The sequence below is a fragment of the Sebastes umbrosus genome, chromosome 2 (genome assembly GCF_015220745.1).
Source record: "Sebastes umbrosus isolate fSebUmb1 chromosome 2, fSebUmb1.pri, whole genome shotgun sequence".
Classification (NCBI taxonomy): domain Eukaryota; kingdom Metazoa; phylum Chordata; class Actinopteri; order Perciformes; family Sebastidae; genus Sebastes; species Sebastes umbrosus.
In genome coordinates, this window is record NC_051270.1 from 26624578 (window position 1) to 26650259 (window position 25682).

General features: G+C 39.1%; 2 protein-coding genes across 7 annotated transcripts in view; both read right to left on the reverse strand.

The window, feature by feature from the left end:
* Positions 1-1669: 1669 nt before the first annotated feature.
* Positions 1670-7181, reverse strand: sinhcafl (SIN3-HDAC complex associated factor, like). Of its 4 annotated transcripts, none has more exons than XM_037746549.1 (6): positions 7024-7181; positions 5826-5988; positions 5209-5308; positions 5000-5114; positions 3709-3859; positions 1670-3576 (listed from the first exon to the last, which is right to left on the reverse strand). In XM_037746549.1, the coding sequence occupies exons 2-6, from the start codon at positions 5951-5953 to the stop codon at positions 3378-3380; spliced, it is 693 nt and encodes a 230-aa protein (XP_037602477.1). In that variant the 5' UTR covers positions 5954-5988; positions 7024-7181; the 3' UTR covers positions 1670-3377. The 4 variants fall into 4 exon arrangements, with proteins under 4 accessions (XP_037602477.1, XP_037602452.1, XP_037602470.1 ...); XM_037746524.1 differs by having other exon boundaries at positions 3709-3862; XM_037746542.1 differs by lacking the exon at positions 7024-7181 and adding an exon at positions 6942-6965 and having other exon boundaries at positions 3709-3862.
* Positions 7182-8330: 1149 nt separating this feature from the next.
* dennd5a (DENN/MADD domain containing 5A) overlaps positions 8331-25682 on the reverse strand; it is a 38054-nt gene continuing 20702 nt past the window's right edge. The window contains exons 7-24 of one of the 3 annotated variants that reach the window (XM_037746475.1): positions 24284-24499; positions 23949-24183; positions 22280-22430; positions 22042-22135; positions 21721-21825; positions 21232-21363; positions 19841-19993; positions 19624-19711; positions 19446-19533; positions 16347-16475; positions 15415-15536; positions 15176-15321; positions 13789-13907; positions 13512-13693; positions 13219-13301; positions 12501-12624; positions 11346-11514; positions 8331-9856 (exon numbers count right to left, since the gene is read on the reverse strand). In XM_037746475.1, the coding sequence (XP_037602403.1) occupies positions 9673-9856; positions 11346-11514; positions 12501-12624; positions 13219-13301; positions 13512-13693; positions 13789-13907; positions 15176-15321; positions 15415-15536; positions 16347-16475; positions 19446-19533; positions 19624-19711; positions 19841-19993; positions 21232-21363; positions 21721-21825; positions 22042-22135; positions 22280-22430; positions 23949-24183; positions 24284-24499 (2520 nt within the window). In that variant the 3' untranslated portion in view covers positions 8331-9672. The remainder of the gene's footprint in view (positions 9857-11345; positions 11515-12500; positions 12625-13218; positions 13302-13511; positions 13694-13788; positions 13908-15175; positions 15322-15414; positions 15537-16346; positions 16476-19445; positions 19534-19623; positions 19712-19840; positions 19994-21231; positions 21364-21720; positions 21826-22041; positions 22136-22279; positions 22431-23948; positions 24184-24283; positions 24500-25682) is intronic. The other 2 variants (XM_037746470.1, XM_037746471.1) reach the window with 2 other exon arrangements.

Below are 25682 nucleotides of genomic sequence, written 5' to 3' on the forward strand. Positions count from 1 at the left end.
AATTAAGACATTTCAAAGAAACTATTTTCTAATTATTATCTAATTATCAGTAGACATGGGAATAAAACAAATCAATTAACTTTGTATTTTTTTCCCTGGAAATGTATTAAATTAATTACCAGTTATTGTGAAATAGCAGAATATAATTATTAAATGATGTTTATAATAAAGTAATTTTCGATACATTTTGAGGTAAATATTTGGGGTAATTTGGCAGTAATTCCAAAGAAATTTCAAATAGGTTACTTGCTAATTATCACCTAATTACCATGACATTTGCGGATCTGTAAAATGAAGTGTTACCCAATATTTAATTTAGGCTTTAGAATTGCTTTTTTTAAATAATATTTCTTAATATAAGGAAAACCTGTCTGCCATGGTGGCAGGTCACCTGAAATTTGTACCTGCCACAGCCAACATTTACCCTGTATTTGGCAGGTGGCAGGTGCTAACTTCATTCCCTGGCCATAGCTCTGTGAGTGATTCAGATTTAGCTAGCGACCCTTCTACACATTAACAGAACTTTAATAACTACATCAAATATGTTTTTTTTTACATTTTATTGATGGGACCAACTTTCTTCATAATTTAGCTGAACGGGGTGGAAATTTAAGAGTGTGACAAACAGATTTACACTATGAAACATCGAGAAAAAAAGACAGAAGTGAAAGTTTATGCTCACCCTACTTGACTCCTTAGAGTGCCCTCCAAAGAAATGATGTCACTTCCTGAAAATGGTCTCAATGGAATTGTAGTCTTTTTTGGAAGGCAAGAAAACTACTAACAGGTAAATGAAAAAGCAAAAAAAAAAATGAATGAATAAATAAAAAAATAAATACAATATATATATATATATATATATATATATATAGAACATGGCCTATAACATAATTCAAAAAATCAGTATTTACAGTAGAAGTTGATTACTTTGCACTGGGGACATATATATATAATATTTTATATATACTGTATATACAGTATATATAATATATATATAATATATATATATTATATATATGCATACTGTATATACATTGTAAAATCGAGCATATGTACCAAAAAAAGGTCAGTAAAGTAAAAAGGTATTTTTAATGTGCATTATTGTGTTTATGTGATAAAGACCGTAATCTATAATTTAAGCGATTTGTTATAAATATTTGACATATCTTAAAGAAAATATGAGTAAATTGCTTCTGTTGCTACCATGTAAAGTGCCTTTGATTACATTTTAAAGCGCTATATACTGTATAAACAATGTATTATTATTAAATATAAATATATATATAAATGTAAGTAACAAGTAGTGCATGGGGACAGAAATGTTGCTGCAAAACAGGAATGACCCACAAATATCACACTTTTTTCTTTTCATTTTTTTTATTACAATACAGATCTACTTTGTGGTACAGTATACAAAAAAGTATTAAAAAACATCGAAATTGCATGTTCAAAGGAAGTGCACAAAATTAAAAAGACTTTCTGAAAGGCTCTACACCAGTTATCAAAATGTCAGTTTAAAAAAAAAAGATTTTGCAATAAATAATTATAAATTACATGAGAATCATGACAAGGTCAGGTAATTCATTAAGGCACATCTCACATCCCAAAATGTACCTCGCAAAAACAATATGGCAACTCCCTAAGGACAAAAACAAGCTTATTTCCCAGCTTAAAAGGGAGCAGCATTTCTCCTTTTAATAATAATCATAAAACATGTTCAGCATTTAACTACCCTGCCGCAGAAAAGTTTATATATTAAGCAACTTTACAGAGCATTGCCTGTCAATTCATGAAGTTTGAGATTGGTTACAATAATGCAAAAAAAACAACAACCGTGTCATTACAGTATTAATTTGAGAGACAGTATGCACCATGGCTAAAACTGTGCAATCTGAGCATTATTTTTACATGACATACATAAGACATATTTTGAGACAATTATGAATTTTGATTAGGAAAATGTAAAATTATTGCTGAAATAATGGATGCTTTTTACAAGCCAATTTGGTTGAGTAAGGATCCATCACTTTATACTGTAATAGCGAGAGTGACGGACAGCCCCAGAGCACTTATCACATTCAAAATGTCTGCATAGTTTGAACTTTGACAATTACTTCTGAAGATAAATTACAGAAATGGCAATCATAAACACATTTTCTCCAACAGCATTAGTAACCATAAAACATAGGTCAGGTGTTTCCTGTAGGATCTGTTTCTGACCATTGCATGCCATTAGCAATTAAACAAATAAGGATTATTGCAGCTCACTGATGCGGCAATTAAACATCTACTGTTCCCTGCAGTTTACACATATTTCTACTGAGCATAGGCTACAGCTTTGCACGCCTTTACAGAAATAAGTCTGAGATGTGAAAATGTGATAAAAACCTATTAACTGGTTTAAAGCATGTGTTTTAAACACCTTTCAGACACACAAAAACTTTTTTTTTTTACAGAAGTAGTAGTTTGCTATTCCTGTAATTCAAAAAGGTTTTGATGTACCAAGAGCCAAACATTGTGACTGTATTTACAAAATCCATTTTAAAAACATTTGCTTTACAACATGTATTGTCATTTCATTGGAGGCTGTACAAAAGAAAGAAATCACTTTTGTCATTCCAAAAGGCAGAAGAATGTACTGCATGCATGGTCTAACCACATCTATCTGAGTCAATGTGCACCAACTAAGGAGAAAATTCAAATGGAGTGTTTCAAACTAGCATGCTTAAACTGTGAAAATGTCAGAGAAATTATGCGTTCCTATCTATACAAACATTAAAAAGCTCATTAAATTCATAGAGAACAGTTGTTCTAATGATCCCTGGGGTAGCCGATAGCCATTTGTGTGCTAAAAATCCTACAGACTCACGCAGTCGCACATGTGGAACAAACAGATAAGACAAAACATTGCAGCAACATGTTGAAGAACCACTCCAACATACACAAAAAAAGCTGGTATTAGAATAGCTGGTGTTCATATGCATTTACAATTAGACAAATTATGAAAAAAAAAATAGAACAGTCTTGATATGTATTAAAAGGTGACAAAATATTTACAAAACGTTGATCACTTAATACAAAATTAAAACAATTCTGAATCAGAAATGGAGCTTTGACAAAATTTGCTTCCTCAACCTATAAATAACACTAATGCCCATAACAAGTTTTTTTTTTTCTTTTTGCTTTCTATAAAAAAAGAAAATCAACTCTATACAAAAGATTAAAAAAAAATACCCATATAAAAAAGGAACATTACATGGAAAGGAAACATCAAACAAATTGATCTAGTGGGGTGAGTGGGAATGAGAGGTCTGCCACTGGAGACAAATCCAGGTGGATGCCATGGATAACCCTACAGGGGGATTCAACAAAAGCAATCACCAGGTTTCTTTCATTTCTTCTGGGAGTTGTGGAGGAAGTGTGTCTGGAAGATGTGGGTCTGGAAGATGTGTGGCCACTTGCGTGGACACCAGTGTCTTCTGTTTTTTGGAGCTGCAGCAGGGCTTGAAGAGCCGGGGATCAATAATCACCTCTCCAAACCGCCCCTTATAGACAATCCCACAGCACACCTTTTGCCTAAAGGGAAATGAACAGATGAAAGATGACTCTTTGAGTTATTCATCGTATTAAAAGACAAAAAAACGGCGTAATAAAATTCTCTTGTCGCACTGTCAAACACAAAGCTGTTCAATGAGCGCAGTAGTTTACCTTTTCCAGTACGAACGGTCCAGGAATGAGAAAGTGGAGGGAGTCGGGCGTCTTTGTTTGGACTCGATGTCTGAGCCATCATCTGACAGGTTGCTGTAACTGGGAGACTGCGCCGGAGACACACTGGAGGTACTACTGTGGGCATCTGAGTCTGCTTGGAAAACAAAAGAAACAGAAATTTATTCAGTAAATTGCTGACTATACTTGACTAAAGTTTTAATAACTTTTCAACTGATTTACTAAAAACAGAAAGGGACCATGCTGAGATGGGGAATTCAATAACATTCCTAATATTTGGGGAAATTATTTAGCTTTTAATAAATACAAAAGTAGAATGAAAGTAGGCCAACAAACACTATATTCAAACTAGGGCAACAATACCAATTACTGTATATGCTCATTATTGATTAATCAGTTGATTTTTTTTCTAGACAGACTGTCAGAAAATAATGAAAATGCCCATAGCACTTTCCTAAAGCCCAGGCTGACACATTCAAACTGCTTGTTTTATCTGACCAACAGTCCAAAACCCAAACATATTCTGTTTACAAAAACTAGGAGTATTTTTCATTAATGGAGATACATATATTGTTTCTGCGTTATTTCTTCATGATATTTTGTAATATTTTGTAGGATTCTGGTGATCATGTGATGCCATATACTGTAGGTGAGGCCACATCCGCTTTGTCTGTTTGTTGAATGCCCTGAAAAAAGACCTATAGTGGTCGAAACATGTTGGCTTTTTTAATAATTTAGCCACTACAGTAAAGGCTTTTTAACATATTTCCTTCCCCGTTGCCACTTGTTTTAGTATTTTGGAGTGCCTGGATTGCCTTCCTGTCTATCCATATTCTGTTTACCATCATAGAAAACTAGAAAAAAAATCATCAAATATTCACATTAGAGAGGCTGGAATCAGTTCATTTTTTAATTTATTTTTTTTTGCTTAAAAAAATTAAACAATTTTTCAATCATCAAAAATGTTGCCAATTAATTTTTAAAAACTGGCTCTTTGTTTCACACTGCAGTTACAGTGTGTGCCCTAACCCAAAGAGCCACAAGGTGTTGCTAAAACACTCATTTTTAAATCAGACTGAGAAGAAAACCAAACCAAAAACCCAAGATTGACACAGTGAGTGAGTGAGTGATGTATTTGTTTGACTTTGATATTGGCACTTTTTCTTGAGCATTTAAGTCAACAAATATTCCTTGTCTGACTAGTTCCAATCTATTCATAAGACAAATCTCTCAACACATGCAAATTACGAGCTAATATATATAAACAACTTACTTTGTCTCTTTAACTTATGAAGCTTCTTCAGCTTGCTTTTCTTCTTCCCATCACCGTTCTTGATCTTCTTGGGCTTTGTCATCTTGAAGCCTGGTCCAGCTCTGGCATCCACCACCTGAAAGTCAGGTCAGGCAAAAGTAAAATTTAAAGCCATAAACATGACAATTTGACAGATATGATTCTCACTACTGTGAGCAGACATCACTTACGTGGTTCCAGTTCTTCTTGGAGCCATTAGGTAGCTTCTTCCACCTCTTCACCAGCAACACACAGGCATTGCAAATGTCTCCAACACGATCTTCTGACAGCCTTAAAAAAAATGAATGAAGGGTCATTGCTAAAGTTTAACACCCTGATGCAATTTATATGTGTATGTATACATATATACGATATATATATATATATATATATATATATATATATATATATATGGTGTGTGTGTAGGTATATATACTCCTTTCTGATCTATTTACTATTATTATTGTTATTTCTTTTATTCATTTATTTAATTTTTGTTTTCCCTTCTCTGGGATTATTCAATGTAATTCCATGTGTACACTGCCAAACTTTCTGTGTGTACCACATTATCTCCATTACTACATACAGGAACAGGGGGGGGGTTTAGGAAATATGGGTCTAGGATAACACTGTTTCAAACACGTAAAACACTGATTTCTTTATAGTTGTACTGCTTCATTGTACTTTTTGTGCCAATAAAAAAAATAATATAACACCCTGATGCATCAATGCAATCTTCTCTTCATACACAAGCAAAAACACACAGATTAACACAATATGAAATAGATGAATGAATGAGAGCTTTTACCCAAAACACAGCTCGAAGGTCTCCTCATATCGGCTGCTGTCTGTGAAGCGTGAACTGGAGGACTTGGTCTTGCAGATGCAACAGCCGTCGTTACTCCGGTAGATCTTTGACTTGTGAAAGCCAAACATAGTCTGTTTGTTTGGTCGGTGTTATGGCAAAAAATCTGAAAACAAAGAGCGGTAATAATAAGCACCGTGGATGCCTGCAGACAGCTTTCTACTACTGAGAAGGGGGCGGTCCCACACGAACACACGCAGACATACAACCAAGCCACTTTTAAACCCATCATTTAACTCATCTTGTATTAAACTCACATTTTAGATATATACAAAGCACAAACAACTAGAAAGGCATAACTGCTCTGATGAAAGCAACCAGAGCATCTTAAAGGAATTTAAACACCAAAACAACATAAAAACAGACAACACTGATATTACTCTAACGTTATAACCTCATGTGTTGAAGAAACAAATCATAAAAGGATGATTAATGTTACATTTTGACGCGGTAACGACTGAAGGCTCACAAACTTTCCCACACTCCGCACGGTGTAACCTTAGAGACGGCAGAGACGTTACACCCACCACAACACAACGCAGCGTTTAATCCTCGTTATCTGGCGGCTATGTTACTCTTCTCAACACCTTGCAGACTTTGTGAGGTTACTAGCACAAACACAATGAAAGTAGTCGATGTTAGACATTGTTCAGTGTAGGGTTTTGTTTGTAGGGAAACACTGGAAACAAGAAGCGGTCAGCAGCAGCGCTATCTGTCTCTCTCTCTGTGTGAAGTGAAGAAACAAAAAGCTACCGGGCTGTTCCATCAATTATTTGTGTCTTAAAAACACACAACTATCAACCTGGCGTAATTCATGTAGGTTGTCAAATATTTTGAGGAAAATACAACAAAAAAGAAGCGATGAACTCATCCTTTCCCTTTAAATCCAAACTTTTGCCCGCTAGAGCGCCAAATACGGCTCATTGTTGTTAGCCGTTAGCATGTTAGCATGCTAGCTAGCTGTTAGCACGCCATGCTCTCTCGTGTCGGTTAGTCTTTGTACGTTCATAGCAACAACTGGAGAAAAACACACGTTAGACTACCACTACAAAACATTACCATCAGTCTCTCCACAAACATAACACACCAGTCAAATCCCTCTAATGCAGTGTCTGTATTAGATAAATAAAAGTGCACTTACTGAACAAAAACTTTGAATCTTCGCCGAGTCCTAGTGACGCACTGCGCATGCTCTTACTACTACTGCTGCATACAGCTGTCCATTAGAGCAGCATTAGCATAACAACACGGACTATGACCATATAAGGAGTGCAGCCGTTGAGTTTGAACCTGGGTTCGACCAATGGGTGCGGTCCTTGCCTACTCGTCAGAAAACATGAATGATGGGAGGCGTAGTGAACGAGCGGGAGATCTCTGTGCCGTCACAGTTGTTAAGAGTTCTTTCAAACTCAATATCCCAGAAGCCATCTGGCCTGATGCTTTAAAGAAAAACAGCTTATTTGACATGGCGCGAACGCGTTTGTTTACATTTTCTCAGCTGAGAGCACATTCAGGAGAGAATAAAACTAAGCACAATACAGTTAAATCACTGCTGTCTCATATATTTGATACAAAAGTGAAAGTTTTTTTAAATATTGTGATATTTTGTTTTTTAATAAGTAGAGAGAAAGTTGTCCAAAACAGTTTGAATTAAATTTAGGGCTTTAATTAACAATATTTCCATTATTGATTAATCTACATATTATTATCATCATCTAATAAATGGTTTGGTCTGTAAGAAAATATAAAAAAAACACACTTTCCCAAGGATATTTATATTTAAATTGCTTGTTTTGTTTGACCAACAGTCTTTTGATTTACCATCATTGAAGACTAATAAAAGCAGAAAATATTCCCATTTAAAAGGTCCCATATAGTAAAAAGTGAGATTTTCATGTCTTTTATATTATAAAGCAGGTTTTAGTGGTGTATAAATACTATTAAACGATCAAAACGCTCAATATACGGAGAAATACACACAGCCCGGATTTAGAAATTGTGCGTTTGAAACAAGCCGTTAGGATTTCTGTCCATTTGTGATGTCACAAATATACAGTATTTAGACCATTACACGGTTTTAAACGTAAACATTCTAAATGTGTCCCAGTTTATTTCCTGTTGCAGTGTATGTAAATAGCATCAGCTGACAGGACGTAAACATGGACCCAAACTGTTGACTAGCAACGCAATTCCGTTGAAATGCACTAAAACGGAGCGTTTCAGACAGAGCGTGAATACAGGTATATTCAGGCAGACAGTATGAGGAAAATAAAGTGTTTTTTTTAACATTACAGCATGTAAACATGTTCTAGTAGAAACACAAGATACAAGTATAATCCTGAAAATGAGCACAATATGGGACCTTTAAGAAGCTGAAACCAGCTGAGAAAGCATATATAGCAGATAATATAAATAAATTAATGAAAAACTGGCACTAACACAATTAAATCCACTTTAACGCATTACAGATGCTTTATTCTTAATATATTTTTACACTGTACACTGTTGCTCACTTAGTAAACACTACATTACACAGCTATGTCAATAAATGTACAACAGTATTGGAAAACAAAAATATATATCTCCCAAGATGCTCATGTGTGGGTCGTACACAGACGAGTACAACACAGTCATTCCAGACGTTGTTGGCACGGAAAAGAAGTCCTTCACATATTAAATCTCTTGTTCTGCACAGTAAAGTTCAAAGTATGCAACGGAGGAGGGCCCTGGTAACACCTCAAGAGACGCGGTATGGAGTTTGTAGGGGGGGTTGAATTTTCTGTTGTGGGTATTGCATAGCAAGAAACCATGATGACAAAATTAGGAGTGGGAAAGAGCGGTCCTTTTTGCTCCTCACATGGGAAGCAGGAGACCATCCTTTATCACGAGGAGAAGTCTACACAGATCATCACACTGTTTAAATTCAGAGAAGAGGGCCGATGTAGTGTCAGGGCTGGGATGAGGGTAGGGGAAAGGGCTTGTTGGAGGTATTTACATGAAGGCTTTCATTGTGATCCACTTTGCACAGAAAGCTGGGTCAAGCATCTCTTGGAGGATTTGTGCGTGAAACACAAGCCAAAGACTTGGGATATTTTCCTTTATCCAACTGAATATACTGTCCATCACTGGATACAAGGTTAAGCCACAGTCTTATTAACATGCAAGAAGGACCATGTTCTCTGCTGAAGGTATTCCATGTAAAAGATCTGCACATTTGTACATTTCTCAGGAAAGACCCAAATGTAACAGCCGTTTTGTGAATCACTTTCCACACTACAAACCCCCTGTCATACACATACTTATAAAGCATACTTCTACATCATTTGCTTTAAGCTCTGCGTAATGACATTGGAATCTGAGTTGACAACAGAGCAAGCAACTTGACTGATTTAACAAAATAATACTGTTTTTCTCTGAAAATATATTAACAGTTTTGATCCTCACTTTCCCTTAAATATAGCCATTGTCAGCAGTTCACGATAACAATGAAAATATTTACCTTTCAATAAAACATTATAGCACAAGTCGCCAATAATGTGAAAATTATGGTTCATAATAGAAAACATATTTTTAACATCTAATGGCAACATCATCGAGGATAAAAATAACAACATATCTTGAAAGGCTCATTGCACTTAATATATGGCAAATGTAACAGTAGCTTTAATATAAGCCAGAAAATGTCCTTTGTTCAAGTCTTTTTCCTGCATATAAAAGGTTCAGTTATTCTTTTTAGTGGTCCCCAGTGATCATCCTGCTCAGGTACAACTGGTGGGAAGTTGGTTTGGTTTTAGATACCAACACCTTTAACAAGCGAAGCCTCCAGGGTGATGTTGAACTCCTGCAGAGTCTGTAGTACTCGAATTAGAGAGTTTACCAAAGAGCGGTCCTTCATCAATGCGACCTCTTCGTACATCTGAGCAGTGATTGGACAGTCTGCGAGCAGAGCGATCCAGTGATGCAGCAAATGGTCCCTGAGAGAAGAAGACACACGTGGAGTCAACATAACAACTTAAAGGGTAACTTTGGTATTTTTCAACCTGGACTCTATTTTCCCATCTTTTTGTGTCTAACTGACTAATAGTGACAACAATTTCTGAAACTGGTCCAGTATTGATGGAGAGCACTGCAGACGGCCGCCGCTCACGGCAATATGGTGCTATGGGGGCAAGCTGGCACCGTCATTTACGTCCACTCTAAAGTGCTTGTTTTTGCCATTCCAGGCTCTGATTATTATTATAAGTATCTGACATTATGGAGAGAGTCTCGCTCAAGGAGAAGTCTCTGAAATCTGGTGACGTGACGTGTTGCTGTAAGATAACGGTGGAATAGTGGAATACATTCATGGTAGAAACACGAGTGCCAGCCAGGCAGAGTTTGTTGTGTTGGAGTACAGAAAGCGTAGCTTAGTGTTTTCTAAAAGATTTTCAATGTCTTGGCTGAACATTTAGATGATTTTAACAATGTGGATGAGGTCTTTGAATTCGATGGCCGCCTGTATTTATGTAAGTAAAAGTATATGGACGAAGAGTTTGTACAAATTGAAGAGCGGACGAGAGGGGAGAGAGAGAGAGAGAGTGAGCTTGTTGAAAATGTGTAGGGCTGCAATTAACAATTATTTTCATTACTGATTATTCTGTAATGTTTTTCAATTAATTGATTAATTGATGTTTTGTCTATCAAATGTCATCACAATGTCCCAAAGCCCAAGGTAATGTCTTCAGATTACTTTTTTTGTCCAACCAAGAGTCAAAAACAATGAGAAACAGAGAAAAGCTACAAATGCTCACATTTGAGAGGCTGGAACGATTGAAAGTTTGGCTTTTTTTTTTTCTTGATAAAAGACATTAACACTTAATCTATTATCAAAGTTGTTAATTTTCTAGTGATTGAATATTGGATTAATTAACTAATTGTTACAGTGCCATTATTTTGTACAGAGGAGTCGTGAATAGACAGGGATAAAATCACCACACACTCAATGCACAGAAGCAGGAAGAACTAAAGGAAACCAATAAAATATCTGATACTTGAAGAATCCTCAAAGGAGAGATCATTTTCACTTGGCTCCTTGCAGGTCAGGATGAAGGGTCAGATACAGAGCAGAGCTTCTACAACTGTGAGGGATTGAGTGTCGTAGCCAAAGACATTTCAGCAGGAAGGATTGATTTGCATCCTTGGGGCTTAAGCTTCATGTATGGTTGTGTGTTAAGGGGTTATGACGTAGATACAGAGACTACGTACGTAGCTTAGCAACCATGTCTATACTCACCATTCCAACCTGATGCCTAAAAGTCCCCCAGTCTTAAGAACGCTCAGAAGGGTAACGTCACTCTGCAGCTTAAATACTACACAACTTTCATCGCATCCATGCTGAAGACTGAACTTCCTTTAACAAATGTTTAAAATGTTCACTCCATCTAAATGTGTGTCGTTGGGAGGTTAGCGAGTGCTGCGGCCTACCTTGCACCCAGACAGACGAGCATCTGGAACTTCCCGTCTTTGCCGATGTTTCTGGACGTGTTGTTGATGGCGCGCATGAATCGGCAGAAGTGGCGCACTCTGGTTTGCCAGTTTTCATCTGGAGCCACCTCCCGCTGCTCCGCACTTTCAAAGTACACTTGTGACTTTTCTGTTAAAGCAAAAAAAATTATAATAATTAAAAGACAAATAGGTTAATAATTGATTACACAGTAATATGAAGGTCTGTTTGAAGGAGTACTTGAGTGTTTGATAGTCAAAACATTAAGATTTTGGGTGGGATATCACTTTAAAGTGATAGTTTGGGTGTTTTGAAGTGGGGTTGTATGAAGCACTTGTCCATAGTCAGTGTATTACCTACAGCTGAGGACGGTCGGCACGTCCCAGTTTGGAGAAACAGACAGGAGTTACCACACAGAACCAAAGCAATGTACTGCTGTGGACGGGGCCGGCAGCAAAACGTATTTTAGCCACCTAAAAGAAAGGCTCACCTAAAGAAATTGATATCCGTTTAGGTGTACGCTACATTTAGAATATTTTCACCGCTTTACCTTGCTGTCAGACGGCCTTTCTGACGGGGAACTGAAGCCGTTGTATCCATCTGTGCTCTCGCCAAAGCCACCAGACTCCATTGAAAAGACCTGTAATTTTACCTCGCAGAACACGGGAGTTGCTGGTCTACCGCTGCCTCGATCGGTTAGTTTGTTTGTGTTATTGTGTAACTTTGGGAATCCGAACTAACAAAAGTCACACAATAACACAAACAAACTAACCCAGTTAGTTCAGTTCCCCGTCGGAAACATAGACTGTATAGCTGTCTCAAGGCGAGGTAAAGCAGTGAAAATATTGTAAATATAGCGTACACTTAAGCTAATATACATTTTTTCAGGTGGGCCTTTCTGTTAGGTGGCTAAAATATGTTTTGTTGCCAGCCCCGTCCACAGCAGTATATTGCTTTGCTCCGATGCTGGTGCTCCTGTCTGTTTCTCCAAACTGGGGGCGTGCCTACTGCCTACATCTATTGTAGGTATTACACTACCTGTGGATACGTACCTTATACAACCCCACTTCAAAACACCCAAACTATCCCTTTAAGGGCTTAAGTAATATAAGGGGGTAATGATATTAAGTCCTCACCCAAGAAGTCCCAAATGAAGACATTCTTAAAGAGTCGGGGAGATTTGAAACCGTGCGTGAAAACTTGCTCCAGAGCCCAGACGAGGCCGTACTCCCCACAGAGGAGAAGGGTCAGACTGCCTCTCTGCGGAGAGCAGAAACAACAGGAAAATGCATGAAGTTAGAACTGATAATAAGGTCGTTGTTTTCTCACAAATGACAAATAAATGGAGCACTTTCTAGATACAGTTCTTCAGTTATGTCCATTAAAATAACAGCTTTAATAACAGCCTCCCTACGTTGTTCTGTCAGTACTGTAAAGAGGTGGAGTAAAGCATGAAGGGGATTTCCCTGTTTAAATCCTTTGTGCTTTGACTACACAAAGAATGACTTGTAAAACCTATAATCAACAGTTACGTTACAATAGGCATCTCCTTTGAATTATAACTATCACCTCATGTGCCTCAATAACTAATAATTATCAGTGTCGGTGCTTTATATTAGTGCCTTCAAGACAGAGGAAAATAACTCTAGGTCAGAAAAAAATTATCAAGTATAATGTCGACTTCTGAAAACCAGCAAGAATTCTCCTTTAATATGTTTTAACAATGTGAATGAAACCACATAGCCCTCAGTTACTGAGGGGCTTGGGGACCACCGGAGCAGAAAGCTGCTTTTCTTCATTTGTGATGAATAATAGAAGTACATGTTGGGGCCCGTCTAGACTGCCGTCTCTCACCTCCTTCTCCGGCTTGTGGAAGTGCTTCACGATCCCATTGATGGCCTCTCCCACTCCCTCCTGGATCTGACCTGTGTTTAACTCTGGATGAGAAGAAAGAAGGCAAACAAAGATGCTGTGAGACAATACGAGCACACAAAGGGAATTTTTCTTTAACATATTTGTCATTGAGTTTTAATTTTTAACAATGAAGGTATTAAGAACAAGACTTCAAGCATTAGAATATAACAACAAATCTAAATCCCACTATTATTATGAGTTGGTACAGATGACTGTGAAGTTGAGTAACTTACTTGGTTTGCTGTTTGGCGAGATGGTAACAAACCTCCTCATCATCCCAGGTGACTGCTGCATCGGGGGTGTGCGGCACATCCTCTCATCGTTCTCCGTGCTGGGGGTCATCAGCTCTCCCACCAGGATCCTCTCCAGACTGCCGTCATCCACGCCTTTCCCCAACCACCGGCCACACGGAAACCTGCACGACGCACACATTTTGTTCATTATATCTGAGAACCCTGCGGTCAAAACTATAATTACAGTAGGTGAATTTCTCTCAAAAGACACGCTTACCTGTAAGTGTGCCCCGTGATCTCGTTTCGGACTACAACGCACTCCACAAGCCACTTTGCGTAGAGCCCCGTGTTATCGTGACCCATCTGCACTGTGGTGAGCTTACCCAGGTTCTGGCACTGAGAGAGAGAGAGAGAGACATGGTGATGTCAAACACCCAAACCAAACGTTTAATTCACAAACACAAGACATCAGCTCATATCGTTAAAGGATAATTCTGGCTTATTACAACTTGGTGTTATTTTCATAGTTTTGATCTTAATTTTTATGCTTCCGCGCTGGCGACAGCTGTGGCCAGGGGCATTATGTTTTCGGGTTGTCCGTCCGTCCGTCTGTACATCCGTCTGTACATCCGTCTGTACGTACGATTCTTGTGAACGCAATATCTCAGTAAGGCCTGGAGGGAATTTCTTCATATTTGGTAAAAACATCCATTTGGACTCAAAGATGAACTGACTACATTTTGGTGGTCAAAGGTCAAAAATCAAGGTCACTGTGACCTAACGTCTCTCCCTTTCTCATGGACGCGATATCTCAGGAACGCCTTGAGGGAATTTCTTCAAATTTGGCATAAACGTTCACTTCAAAAGGCTAAAGGTCACTGTGACCTCACGGTTTTGGTCATAAGTCAAGAATTGATATGCTATTTATAACAATTTCACACAAACTTGACTGGTTGGTGGAGGCATACAACCGCGAGGCAGTAATTGTAGTTACCTATAATTTGTTGTCCAACAGGAAAAGGAAGTTAGATGATCATCATCATCATAATTTTTCACCATTTTACCAAACTTATATGGACGAAAAAACAATGGCGAACGGTAAAATAATGACAGAAACTGTCTGTTGTAAACATCTGATACAGTTTACAGACCAACATCTAAGATCAACTTTGACCTGACGTACTTGGGCGCACAATTTTCTGTGCAATGAGGTTTAAGGATTAATATTCTATAAATAATTTGATTCGGCTGGTGAAATAGAGATCTCCTGCTTTTAAAGCATTTCAAAACGAATTGTCTGTCTTTCCAATTCATTATTTTACTTCTTAATTTAAGTTATTTGCTTTTATCTTATTGTGGCAGTCATGTTAAAAAAAAGCCCTTGTGCGCTGCAGGCGCCTAGTAACAAAAATTCAGAGGTGCTGTGACAACTTGCGGAGCCTTTACGCTTTACACACTATACATGATGATGTAATTATTCACTCGTGCACCCTGGCGTCAGGAACACTACGGCGAGCATAAAGCCTACTTTAAACTTCATCGTAGCAGTTACTGTGGTGAATACACTGTTATAATAACCACCAGAAACAATGACTAAAACTACAAAATAAAGAACCAAATTGTAATAAAATGGAGTTATCCTTTGTCCAAGAATTAGCACCAACCTCAAAAGTGATCTCCAGAGTATTTCTGGGGACCTGCAGGATTCCGGTCTCTGCCAGCTCACCAGAAACGCAAACCCAAGGGTTGGCTGTGAACATGGAGCCGCCCAGCTTCTTACTGGGAACTACCACCACGTGGTAGGGGATCACTGGGAGACAGAGAGGAGAGAGGAGAGTCATGAGAAAAACTGGCAGTTTATTGACAGCGTTGTTGAGCTGTTTGGCATCAAACAAGCACTCACTGATGGTCGTAAAGACGTTGGTGAAACAGAAGTAATCCACAGCATTAAAGGACAGGAGGTGGTAGAGGAACTGCTCCTTCTCATCGTCACAGCGGAGGAAGGCGTACCGCTTGTACAGTTTTCTAAAAGGAAGATTGTAAAAATGAACATTAATACTTAGACACAAAAAATTAAAGGATTTCCATAATTTTTAAAATAGTTAAGTTGCCCAACAGATAAACATTCCTCAACAGTGTCAGCAGCAGCATGGCAGATGATTAGGGCTGTCCTCAACCAAAGAAGATCTTAGTCGACTAAGACTCAACTAATCGATCAGTTGATTTAATCAACAGATCTGGAAAAAATTAGTTTCTCCACAAAGAATCATACAGAAGCACCACTTTAAATCGTGTGTTTACCAGAGAAGTGCTTAGAAGTTTCATTCAGCATGAAAAAAGCATAGAAAATGACTAATCGACTAAAGAAATCTTAGCTGACCGAGACAAAAACGACAGATTAGTCGATGGATAGACTAAGAGAGGGCAGCCCTACAGATGTTAAATAAATTTTGGATAACAAAGTGAGTGTGTTTGTTATAAAGTAGAACAAATGACATGTAAGGTCACAAAGGCAGACAGAAATCCCCCCCTGACCCACTTCACCACTCAGATATCAATTATAAAGAATGCTGTGAATTATTTATGCTGCGGTGAACTACAGTATGATGCTTTGCAATTTCGAAAGAGTTGATGTATTATAAATGTGTAGATCACACGTCATCCTCATTTCATATGAGACAGACATTCCTCCAAAGAAAAAACACAGAAAGAAGGTCAGGGTAAGGAAATACAAGAGGTGGGAAAAGATAGTCAGTGATCTTTAAAATGTCGTAATGAGACTCAGTGTTGTAATTAACTGATACTGAAACTGATTTTGAGTCGTGTTTTGCTCACTTTGTAAGCTCGTGCTCTGATAGCAGCTGCTTCAGGTGTCTGGAGAGTAGCTTCTTCTCCATGGAGAGGCGAACCCAGGCTCTGGCCTTGCCCACGTCCGTCTTGATCTCACTGATGTTCTGAATGTGTCTGCAAATAACATGACAGGTCGAGAGGTCAGAAGAGGTTCAGCAGAAAAGCAAAGATAAGTTTCATCATAAAAGTAGGCCAAATTAAACCAGATAATACTGAATGTGGTTGATGCACATATTCATGCAGTCTGTGGTTTTGTTCTGAAAAGAGCATGAATGACATATTTAAGTATTGAGAACTTGTTTCAGTCAAAATACATCAATCAAGTACTTTTATTTAGGTCAGTTCTCTCATTTAGTCTCTCAGTGGAGCCACCGTGGTGATATGAATACAAGGGATGTAATGATACATCCATCTGGATCGATTCAATGATCAACGCCTGTTTCACCATTTCCGTCAAAGCGCAACTCCTTCCTACAGAACCAAGTAATCAAATTATCAAATCATATTTTAGTTGCTTTTTGTGAGTTGATATAAATGTAACTGATTGTGTTAAACATATATGAAATATGATATCATCTCATATCGATCGCAGGTCCCTGAATTAAATCTAATCGTAATCGTATCGTGGCAGACTTTGTGATATCTGCAAATACCATATGGTTGTCCAAAGAATCAATATAACATCGTATTGTGATGGAACTTGGGATTTACACCGATATGTAATACACAAGTCTGTGGTCTAAACTGATGACAAGCAAATGTTTAGGACTGCCATTAACAATCTTTTTCATTCAATCAATGAAATCTATAGTCTATGAAATGTCTTAAAATAGTGAAAAATGCTCATCACAACTTTTCAGAACCCAAAGAGACGTCATAAAATGACTTGTTTTGTCCGACCAACAGTCCAAAACAACAAAGATATTCAATTTTCAATGACATAAAACAGAGAAAAGCAGCAAATCCTCACATTAGAAAAAGCTGCAACCAGTGGATGTTGGGTACTTTTGATTGATAAATGAAAAATAATCAACTAATCAATTAATAAACAAATTGTTTCGGGCACTACAAATGATATTCAAAAACTCTGACTTGGAGATATATGATTTATCCATACTTGTCTAAAAAACAAATCTTAATGATCATCATGATTCTGACTTTCCCGAGTAAAAGAAACGTCTCAGTGTGCCTCTGTGGTGGCGTTTGTAACCACAGAGACGTCGTCCCATGTCATCGCTCCAAGCCACTGTCGAGCCTATGATGTCCAGACACATTCCCTTCCACTCCACCTGTGCCACAAGCTTCGTCTACTAAGAGCTCCTCGTGTCTCCTCCTCTAACTTCCATCCCCCTCCCTGTCTCCACCCTAATACCACGTAACCCAGTTTTCCCCGCTCGGTTTCTCCATGGCAACAGAGGAAAACATGTACTATATGCACTATCATTGCTGCGTCTTACCTAGAAAGCACAGGGTAACGCAGATGAGAGGTGCTGCCATCATCTAAAAAATGTGAGCAATTGTTATATTACCTCATCATTTTAGTTAAAAATATTTTACCGCCTGTTAAGACAATATGATCAATTATTAAAACTCATTAAGGGAGGCTGCTGGTGTGTTTACGATCATGCACGAGTGTGGAGGAGTGTCTATCTATCTGTAGAGTAGAGATGAGTGTTTGTGCCCTGAGCTGACCCCTCCTCTCGTTCTCAGTCAGACTGGCGGGGGGTCGGGTAATTAGGCTGGAAGTAACGTGCTGTTACACAGACTCACTCTGCGCCTCCTTCCAGCAAACACCAGCCCAGACTCCTCAGCTCTGGCTGGGTACGGTAGATAACACGCCGACACACACGCAAACACACACGCACACACACACAGGTGTTAAAGCATCCAGGTGTGCTGCTGCTGCTGCTGGAGCTCTCAGGGTTATTGAAAGCCCTTTGAAAGGTTTCATGAATATGAATATACTAGAGTAGAAAATCTGGAGTAAACTGGGGCATCAGGTTGGCCTAGGGGTCTGGGATGGCGGGTTAAGGTTAGTTAATTGGTCTGTTCATGTCTGCATGTCATCTCCTCTCTCTTTCCAGTCACATATCTCACTGTCTATTATCTAATGAAGACAAATAGTATCCAAGCAAATACTATAAAAAGGGACAAGAGGTTTTTTTATGTAACAGAACCACTACTATGGACAGAAATGTCAGAGAATATATAATAATAGGGGAGTAACGATAACGATATCATATAAAATTATTGTTTTTTTAGTGTGTTTCTGGAATACCAGTGGTCTTGAATATTAGTTACTAATATCAATGTTGTGGTAGTTTCTATGTTTTCTGTCACTGCCATGCTGAATTATTTTAATTGATATCTCAGGTACAGAAGAGTGAATCTTATCCAGGACAGAATGAAACTTTTTACAGTGGCGTCACTGGTGTCTGCAGATATATTCTGCATTTAAACTCATTACTTACATTACTACATTAAATATAACTAAGTTGTTGCAAATCTAGAAAACAGAAAAAAATGCCTTTATAATTAATAAACGCTGAAGCATCACATTTATCTAGTAGTGATACTGTGATAGCTATGAAGAAGCCCTTGTTTATCTGAGACATGGGATCAATAACGTTTTAGTCACTGAACTAAAACAGACAAAAATTAGGCCGAAATTTAATTGCTTTTTTTTGTTCAAGGAGAAAATTCAATCTGTTGTTGATTGTTGTTGAATTGCCTCGTCTCTATGTGTGGAGATACTAGAGTAAGAATGATAAAAAAAACAATTGGTTTTATACATTTAAATGGGATAACTTAAATTATTACTAATTTTGACCACAAGAAAATCCTTTGAGGATCTTCCGGGGATCCATAGACCCCACTTAGAAAACTCCCAACATAGTAAACTCCACGTAGGTCTTGTTTGACAGTCAACCACAAGGGGGCAGTCTTAGTCCAACTGACTTCCCTCTGATAGTGACAGCAGCCAACACATTTGTAAATCAGCTTACGGTAGACTGGGTGAAATCAAGCGAGACTTTATTGAGTTCCTCATTAGCTCACGTCTAAATAACCTCCGGTCCCCCTCACCTCATGTCCTGGATCAGGGAAATTTTAAGAGGGGGCATGGCCGATCCACCACCATCAGATTTGCGTCTCTCTGTGTCATGAATGAACCCTGGTGTGGAGAAAAAAAAGATGTGTAATTGCAACAAGAGTCACTTATTTGTGAATTCATTTTGTTTATCAGGTGATTTCAGCCGTTTACCTGGAGGTCCCAAACCACCCGGCGTTGCATTCTTCTTCTCTTTGCTCTCCTGATAATGCAGCAGGTGAGACCACAAGGCAGATTTACCCTGAAAACATAAACTAGTTTCATTATTTGTGCTTTGTGTCCACGCTGTGTGTCCACGCTGTGTGTCCACGCCAGCTGTAGAGGATCAATCATGTGAAACAGTGACTGTGTTGATGTTGTTTTTCCTGACCTGTTTGACCTGCAGCCCGTGGCTCCAGATCCTCTCAAGCAGGTCACAGAGGCTCGCGATCAGAGTGTTCTCCTCGACGCCGGTTATGCTGACCTCTCCGTGACCCAACTCCACTGCCTCCCGACCCATCTTCTCTACCAGCATACGCTTGGTCTGCAGAGAAAAACACACACACAAACACACTGTTGTTACTCAAAGTTTAGTTGACAAAGACATAAAGCTAAGGCCTTGTCCACACGTACACAGGATCTTTTCTAAACGTAGCCTTTTCTATGCGTTATGGTCTTTCGTCCACACCCAGACACCGTTTTTGGTCACTGAAAACGGAGCTTCCGGCCATGGTGAAGATTTTCAGAAACTCAGTTTTCAGTGTTTTTTGTTTTCTTAAAGTAAATTTTTGGGCTGTTTTTGCCTTTATTAGATCGTTGCAGTGATAGTTGTGAAAGGGGGAGAGAGAGGGTATGGCATGCAGCAAAGGGCCACAGGTCTGCACCCCACTGCTTTCAGTATTGACGTGTAGACAGGGAAAACAGAGTTTCTGGCTTGTAATGTCAGAGTGTGCCACTAATGAGGCGACATGTTGTGCAACAGCTGCATAAATGCATCCATGAACGGCAGAAGTAGCAAAATGTTCACGTTTACACATAAATGTACAGTTACTCTTCCACTATATTGAGGAATAGAGGCGTCAGAATGCGGTACGGAGGTCACTGCTTCTTATCCAATGCAGTGTGTGGCCCAACCTGCCAACTGTTCTTGACAGCGCTTCAATTGTGTTTTTGCGTTTTGATCTGGACGGAGATTTAAAAAAAACAAAACGTGCTTCTGTGGACGGGATTTTTTGTTTTGAGAACGAAGGAGAAAAGGAAAAACGCTGTTTACAAAAATACCTGTGTATGTGTGGACTAGGCCTAATAATTAGATAAATATTTTTATTTTGTGCTCTGTTTTCTAACTTCAGACTAGCAAATACTGATATCTATTTGTGTGTAGTAGTAAAAATAACTTACAAACAGAAGACTAATCTACATGCTATAGTGCAATGTTTTCTGTCATCCTTTGTGATTACATTATGTTCTGCTTTCTGCTGTTAACCAAATACTGAAATGATACAATCTAATCTTCAACTCTTGAACACTTGAAATGATTAATAATTGGAAACTAAATGCAGACATTAGAAAGTCGGTCATAACTCCAAAAGATAGAGATTCTCTGCTAACTTTATTCTGCTGCAGTGCTCATTCTGAATTGTTTTGTGTAACAAACCTTTAAAAATGTGTAAAAATGTGATGAACCTTATTTTCAACTGAAATAATGCAGCTGAGATCACAGCAAACAGAGCAAAACTAATCCACTGCAGCACACAGTCAGTCAGTCAGTCAGACACAAACCTTGTTCCTGCACTCCTTCAGCAGCCCTTCAACAAACTTCCAGTTCGTCTGAGCGATGACAGAAGGTGACAGGTTGGACAGTTTGGGCTGTCTGATGGTTGTGCCCAGGTTCCTGGCTTCCTGGATGTACTTCTAGTAAAAGACAGATAGAGTTCAGTCAGCTAACCACAACAGGAAACGCTCTTTCAGAGAAAACAACCCAGCTTACTGGTGGCGACTACTACAGAGAAACCAGGATTACTAGAATAACTACATATCGAATCAAGCCTATTACAATAAAATGATTCAACTCTAAAACAAAACATGTTAATAATTTAAAAACAAATGTATAGATTATATCTTTTATGCGCTAGAAAGTGACATGGATCATGAGATAAATCTCAGCTGCAGGCGGTGAAGGAAGCAGAGGGAGGTAAAGATCACACGGGTGGACAGATTCATGTGGCCCCAGTGCGAAAGCTAAAGGCCTCACAGACTACCAACACATACCACGTCCACAGTCACCGACTTTAGACAGGGCTTGAAGGACTGCGAGAGCCAGTAGTAGTCAAGAAACAGCAGGAGCTGCAGCTCCGGAAACAAACACTCTACATGCTGAGAGTGACGTGAGCGTGAGTACAAGAGAGGCGGAGAGAAAAGACAGTAGTGGCCAGAAGTGTGAGAGGAGGGTGGGAGAGCAGACAAGATGGTGAGAGCCAAGACAAAAATAAAGCAAACAGGTCATGCAAAATGAACAAAGACAACAGAGCTCAGGCAGTCAATCTGTATGAATATGAGCCGAGAGAAGAAAACATTGTGGTGACCACTCACCTCTCTCTGGTCGTTGTCTAAATAAAGGTGCTCGGCATGCTGCTTCTGTCGGTCCCTCCTCCTCCACTGGGCGGGAGCGCTCCTCTTGGTCCATCTGTAACGCAAAAAACAACACATCAACTTTACAGAAGAAACATCGCTAGACAGCCGCCAAGCTCAGATTTAAATATAGACGTCGAAGGTTCATTCAAAATAAATATAAATTACAGGACAATTTTGATTAATGTGAAATATTCACTTGTTGCTGGTGGGCCCGGTGGAGAGCACATCAGACTGCAGTCGGGGGAAGAAGCCCTGCTCGTAGCGCCCCTGACCGATCTTCATGTCCAGCAGGTGGGGGTGCAGGGCGGTGTGGTCGATCTTCATGACTCTCATCTCGATGGCTTTCTCTGCGGAGGAGATGTATGAGGGGTTGCAGAGGTCAGCAGTGGGATTATAGGATGCATTCATCATTCTCATCTTGTTAATTTGCCCTAATTTTATTTACCATAATAAACTACAGGTTATAAACTTATTTTTTAAAATATAAAAATGTGAAATCATCGGTTATCTTATCGGTATTGGCCATACAAAGCAGGTAACTATCGGTTATTGGTATCGGCTAAAAAAAAATCCATTTAAGTACATCCCTACCTCTCACCAATCATCCGCCTAAGACTTTCATTATTTTCTGTAGCTAATTGTGTTAAGAAACCAGGATAACTGTGACGAAGAATCTCTAATTTCTCTTTTAGCAAGCGACTGACAACAGAAGAAAGAGAACAAGTTAAAATAGAAAATCTCCTCCCAAACACCCACAGAACCAGAAGAAGAATAAAGGCTCAGAATAGATGTTTTCTTTTTCTTCAAAGTCACCCATGAATGCAGCTTTAGACAGTGATTTTCTGATGCCTGATTAACAGCACACCCACACATGGGCCGTGTTAACAAAAGCACCCACGAGTTTAAAGAAATACAATAGACCTTAAATAGATAAAAACACACACACAGAACACAAAAGTTCACTGTCTGAAGCGGAGATTCACAGGTACAAAGATTTGATTCCCGGAAAATAATTTATTACCCATTCACCTGCATGCTGCAAGATCACCACCATACATTTCAGTGATAGTGCATTTAATTCTTAATAACATAAAGGTCATCAAGTTTTGTATAAACTGACATGTATGCAAAGCATTAAGGGTCCTCACAGAGGACTCTCAAATTTATTGTGATCAGTAAATAAAACACATTTAGCATCTCCAGACTAAAATAAAACACTGTTATAGTGTGTTCTGAGTTAAAGTGAATAGTTACTATGGAGACAAGTCCAAAGGAAGTCCATCCGCTATGAGTGTACCTAAGGTAATGCACTGCACACATATTCAGAGAGCTGCCACCCGGAGACGTTTGAGGTAACGAGAGCAAATATTACAAAGGTGAGTCTTGTCGTTCTCGAGCCCAATGGCATGAGGTCCAGGAGCGACAAAATCAGCTTTTTCATATCGCTTTGTAAGCAGGTTGTCTGCAAACAAGACAGTAATTACCAGTCAGTGAACTAAAGAGAGCAAATCTCCAAGTCTGTCAGAAGCTCACACCTTCAAATTAACTTATGACCACGCTCAAATTAAAGGAGTTTTAAGGTCTTCTTTAATTACATTCACAAACTTTAAATTGGAAGTGTTTTTGGCTTTACACAGGGTCGTAATTCAACATTACAGAGGTCCATTTTTACTGAAGCTATTCCTTTTCAAACTAAAATCTGTGGCCTTATCAGTGCTAACCAATCAGAGTTTTCCTCAAGTTGAGTTTTTCCCAAGCCAGAGACGGGTCCAGAGAACTGGGGCACATTGATACATTTGAGAACAATATTTGGTGCTTTGAAAGCATCAAATTATTCCACATCCACAAAGATCTTTCTTCCTTACCTGCTTCTTCAATGTTGGTGCATTTCTGGTACATCGAGGTGCGCAGCGTGGGCGTGCGGACGTTCAGCATGCGGATCTTATCCACGCGGGAGTCAAACACCCTCAGCGTGTGCTCCTTCTCCTCATCATCGTGACAGAGGATCTTACTATCGATGAAGGAGGCAAACATCTGCGTCTCCAGGAAACGTGACAGGAAGGGCAGGTAGGGCTCTGGCTGGTCAGACAGGAAGGAGGCCTGCGCTCACAAATTAAGAGGGTGGAATTTAATGTCATACAAAATAATACCCTTCACGATGCTATGCTATGCTATTAACGAACTGCCTATAACAATTTACCTTGTCAAAGTTCTGCATCTGGTCGCGATTGGTGAACCAGGACTCTTTGTCCTGGTTTGGCTGGATGACGAACACCTCGTAGTCGGCGAACATCTGGGTGAATCGGTTGGCGAAGACCTCGCGCACGTGGATGTTGATCTGATGCATCTTCAGCTCCTCCTCGTCGCACTGAACGCGCACGTCCTTAATGCTGCTGGCGTCCTCTCTCACCTCCAGCTGATGTGCACGAGCATATATTAACGCCAAAATAAAGAAAGGATAGAAAACAAAAAAAAGTGTGTGAGAAAGATGTCAGATAAAGAAAAGAAACAGTGTTATCTTATCTGACTGTTACCACGGGCTGCTGAGGAAGCAGCAGGGTTATGGGAAAGGAAGACATCTGTTTTGATTTATGACCCAAAGCTAAGTGACCATTTTTAGCATGTCAGTGGGTCAGCTAGACAGATGCCAGCACTACGGGGCTACAATAACACAGAGCAGCAAAGTCCAATGACGTAACCCAAGAATCTCTTCAATCACTGCCTTGTTCCCTTAGATTCAGCAGTGAGTTTAGATAAGATTCCTTATAAGTGAGGTCTGACCTCATAGTTGGAAAACTACACACAGACGATGAGCTAATCCGTTCATGGAAAGCTAACGCTGGCCACTAGTGCATAAGCCGATTAGGCTTTCTCTAATTAGCAGCTAATTCATCCGTCTATCAGTCTTCAGAGGGAGAGAGAGTATTTCATCACATTGTTTGTAAGTCACTCGAGCCAAATGAGCCTGAACAGATGCCAACTACATCTGCTGATGTCAGTGTCCATAAAGAGTTTCTGTCATCTCGGCTGAGAGGCATCGACCAGCAGCATTTCAAAGGCAGCTGGAGTTGATGTTTTGAGCTGATGAAGTCTCTTGGATGGAAACGCAAAACGCCTTCGAGACTCCACACTACTGTAGGTGGCTCTCTGTTAGCTCCCTGTATCTCTTCAATATGATTATCTATGTCAGTATACATATTAACTCCTTAATTACTCAAATATGGTGAGGGGCAACGAATGTACCTTTCACAATTAAAACTTAACACATTGATCTTCCATTTTTAAAAACCCCACATACTGCTGCCTGAATAAACAGTAGTTACGTCGTCACTTCCTGCGAGCCTCCTTGACGGTTGGAGAAGTGTAACCATGGTAACCACATGTGACCAAAATGACGGTTTCAAAGTCTGAATTATTTTAAAATATTACACCTACCAAAGTGGAATCTATACTAACAGTTAAATTGAAGCGTTATTGATGTTACAGAGCTGTACGTCAACATCTGCTATGAGCGTTGTCGTCACTAACGCATTGCATTGAAATAGTATGCAATTTGCATACTATTGGTTTCATACTGAGGTTTCGGACATATACTGTTT

What these genes read in the sequence shown, in the direction of transcription:
- sinhcafl (XM_037746524.1), bottom strand. Translation starts at nt 5,953, where the DNA reads ATGTTTGGCTTTCACAAGTCAAAGATCTACCGGAGTAACGACGGCTGT. An exon ending in TCATAAGTTAAAGAGACAAA is followed by an intron (nt 3,863 to 4,999) that starts GTAAGTTGTTTA and finishes TTGTTTTCCAAG; the next exon opens with CAGACTCAGATGCCCACAGT. An exon ending in GACCGTTCGTACTGGAAAAG is followed by an intron (nt 3,577 to 3,708) that starts GTAAACTACTGC and finishes ATTTCCCTTTAG; the next exon opens with GCAAAAGGTGTGCTGTGGGA.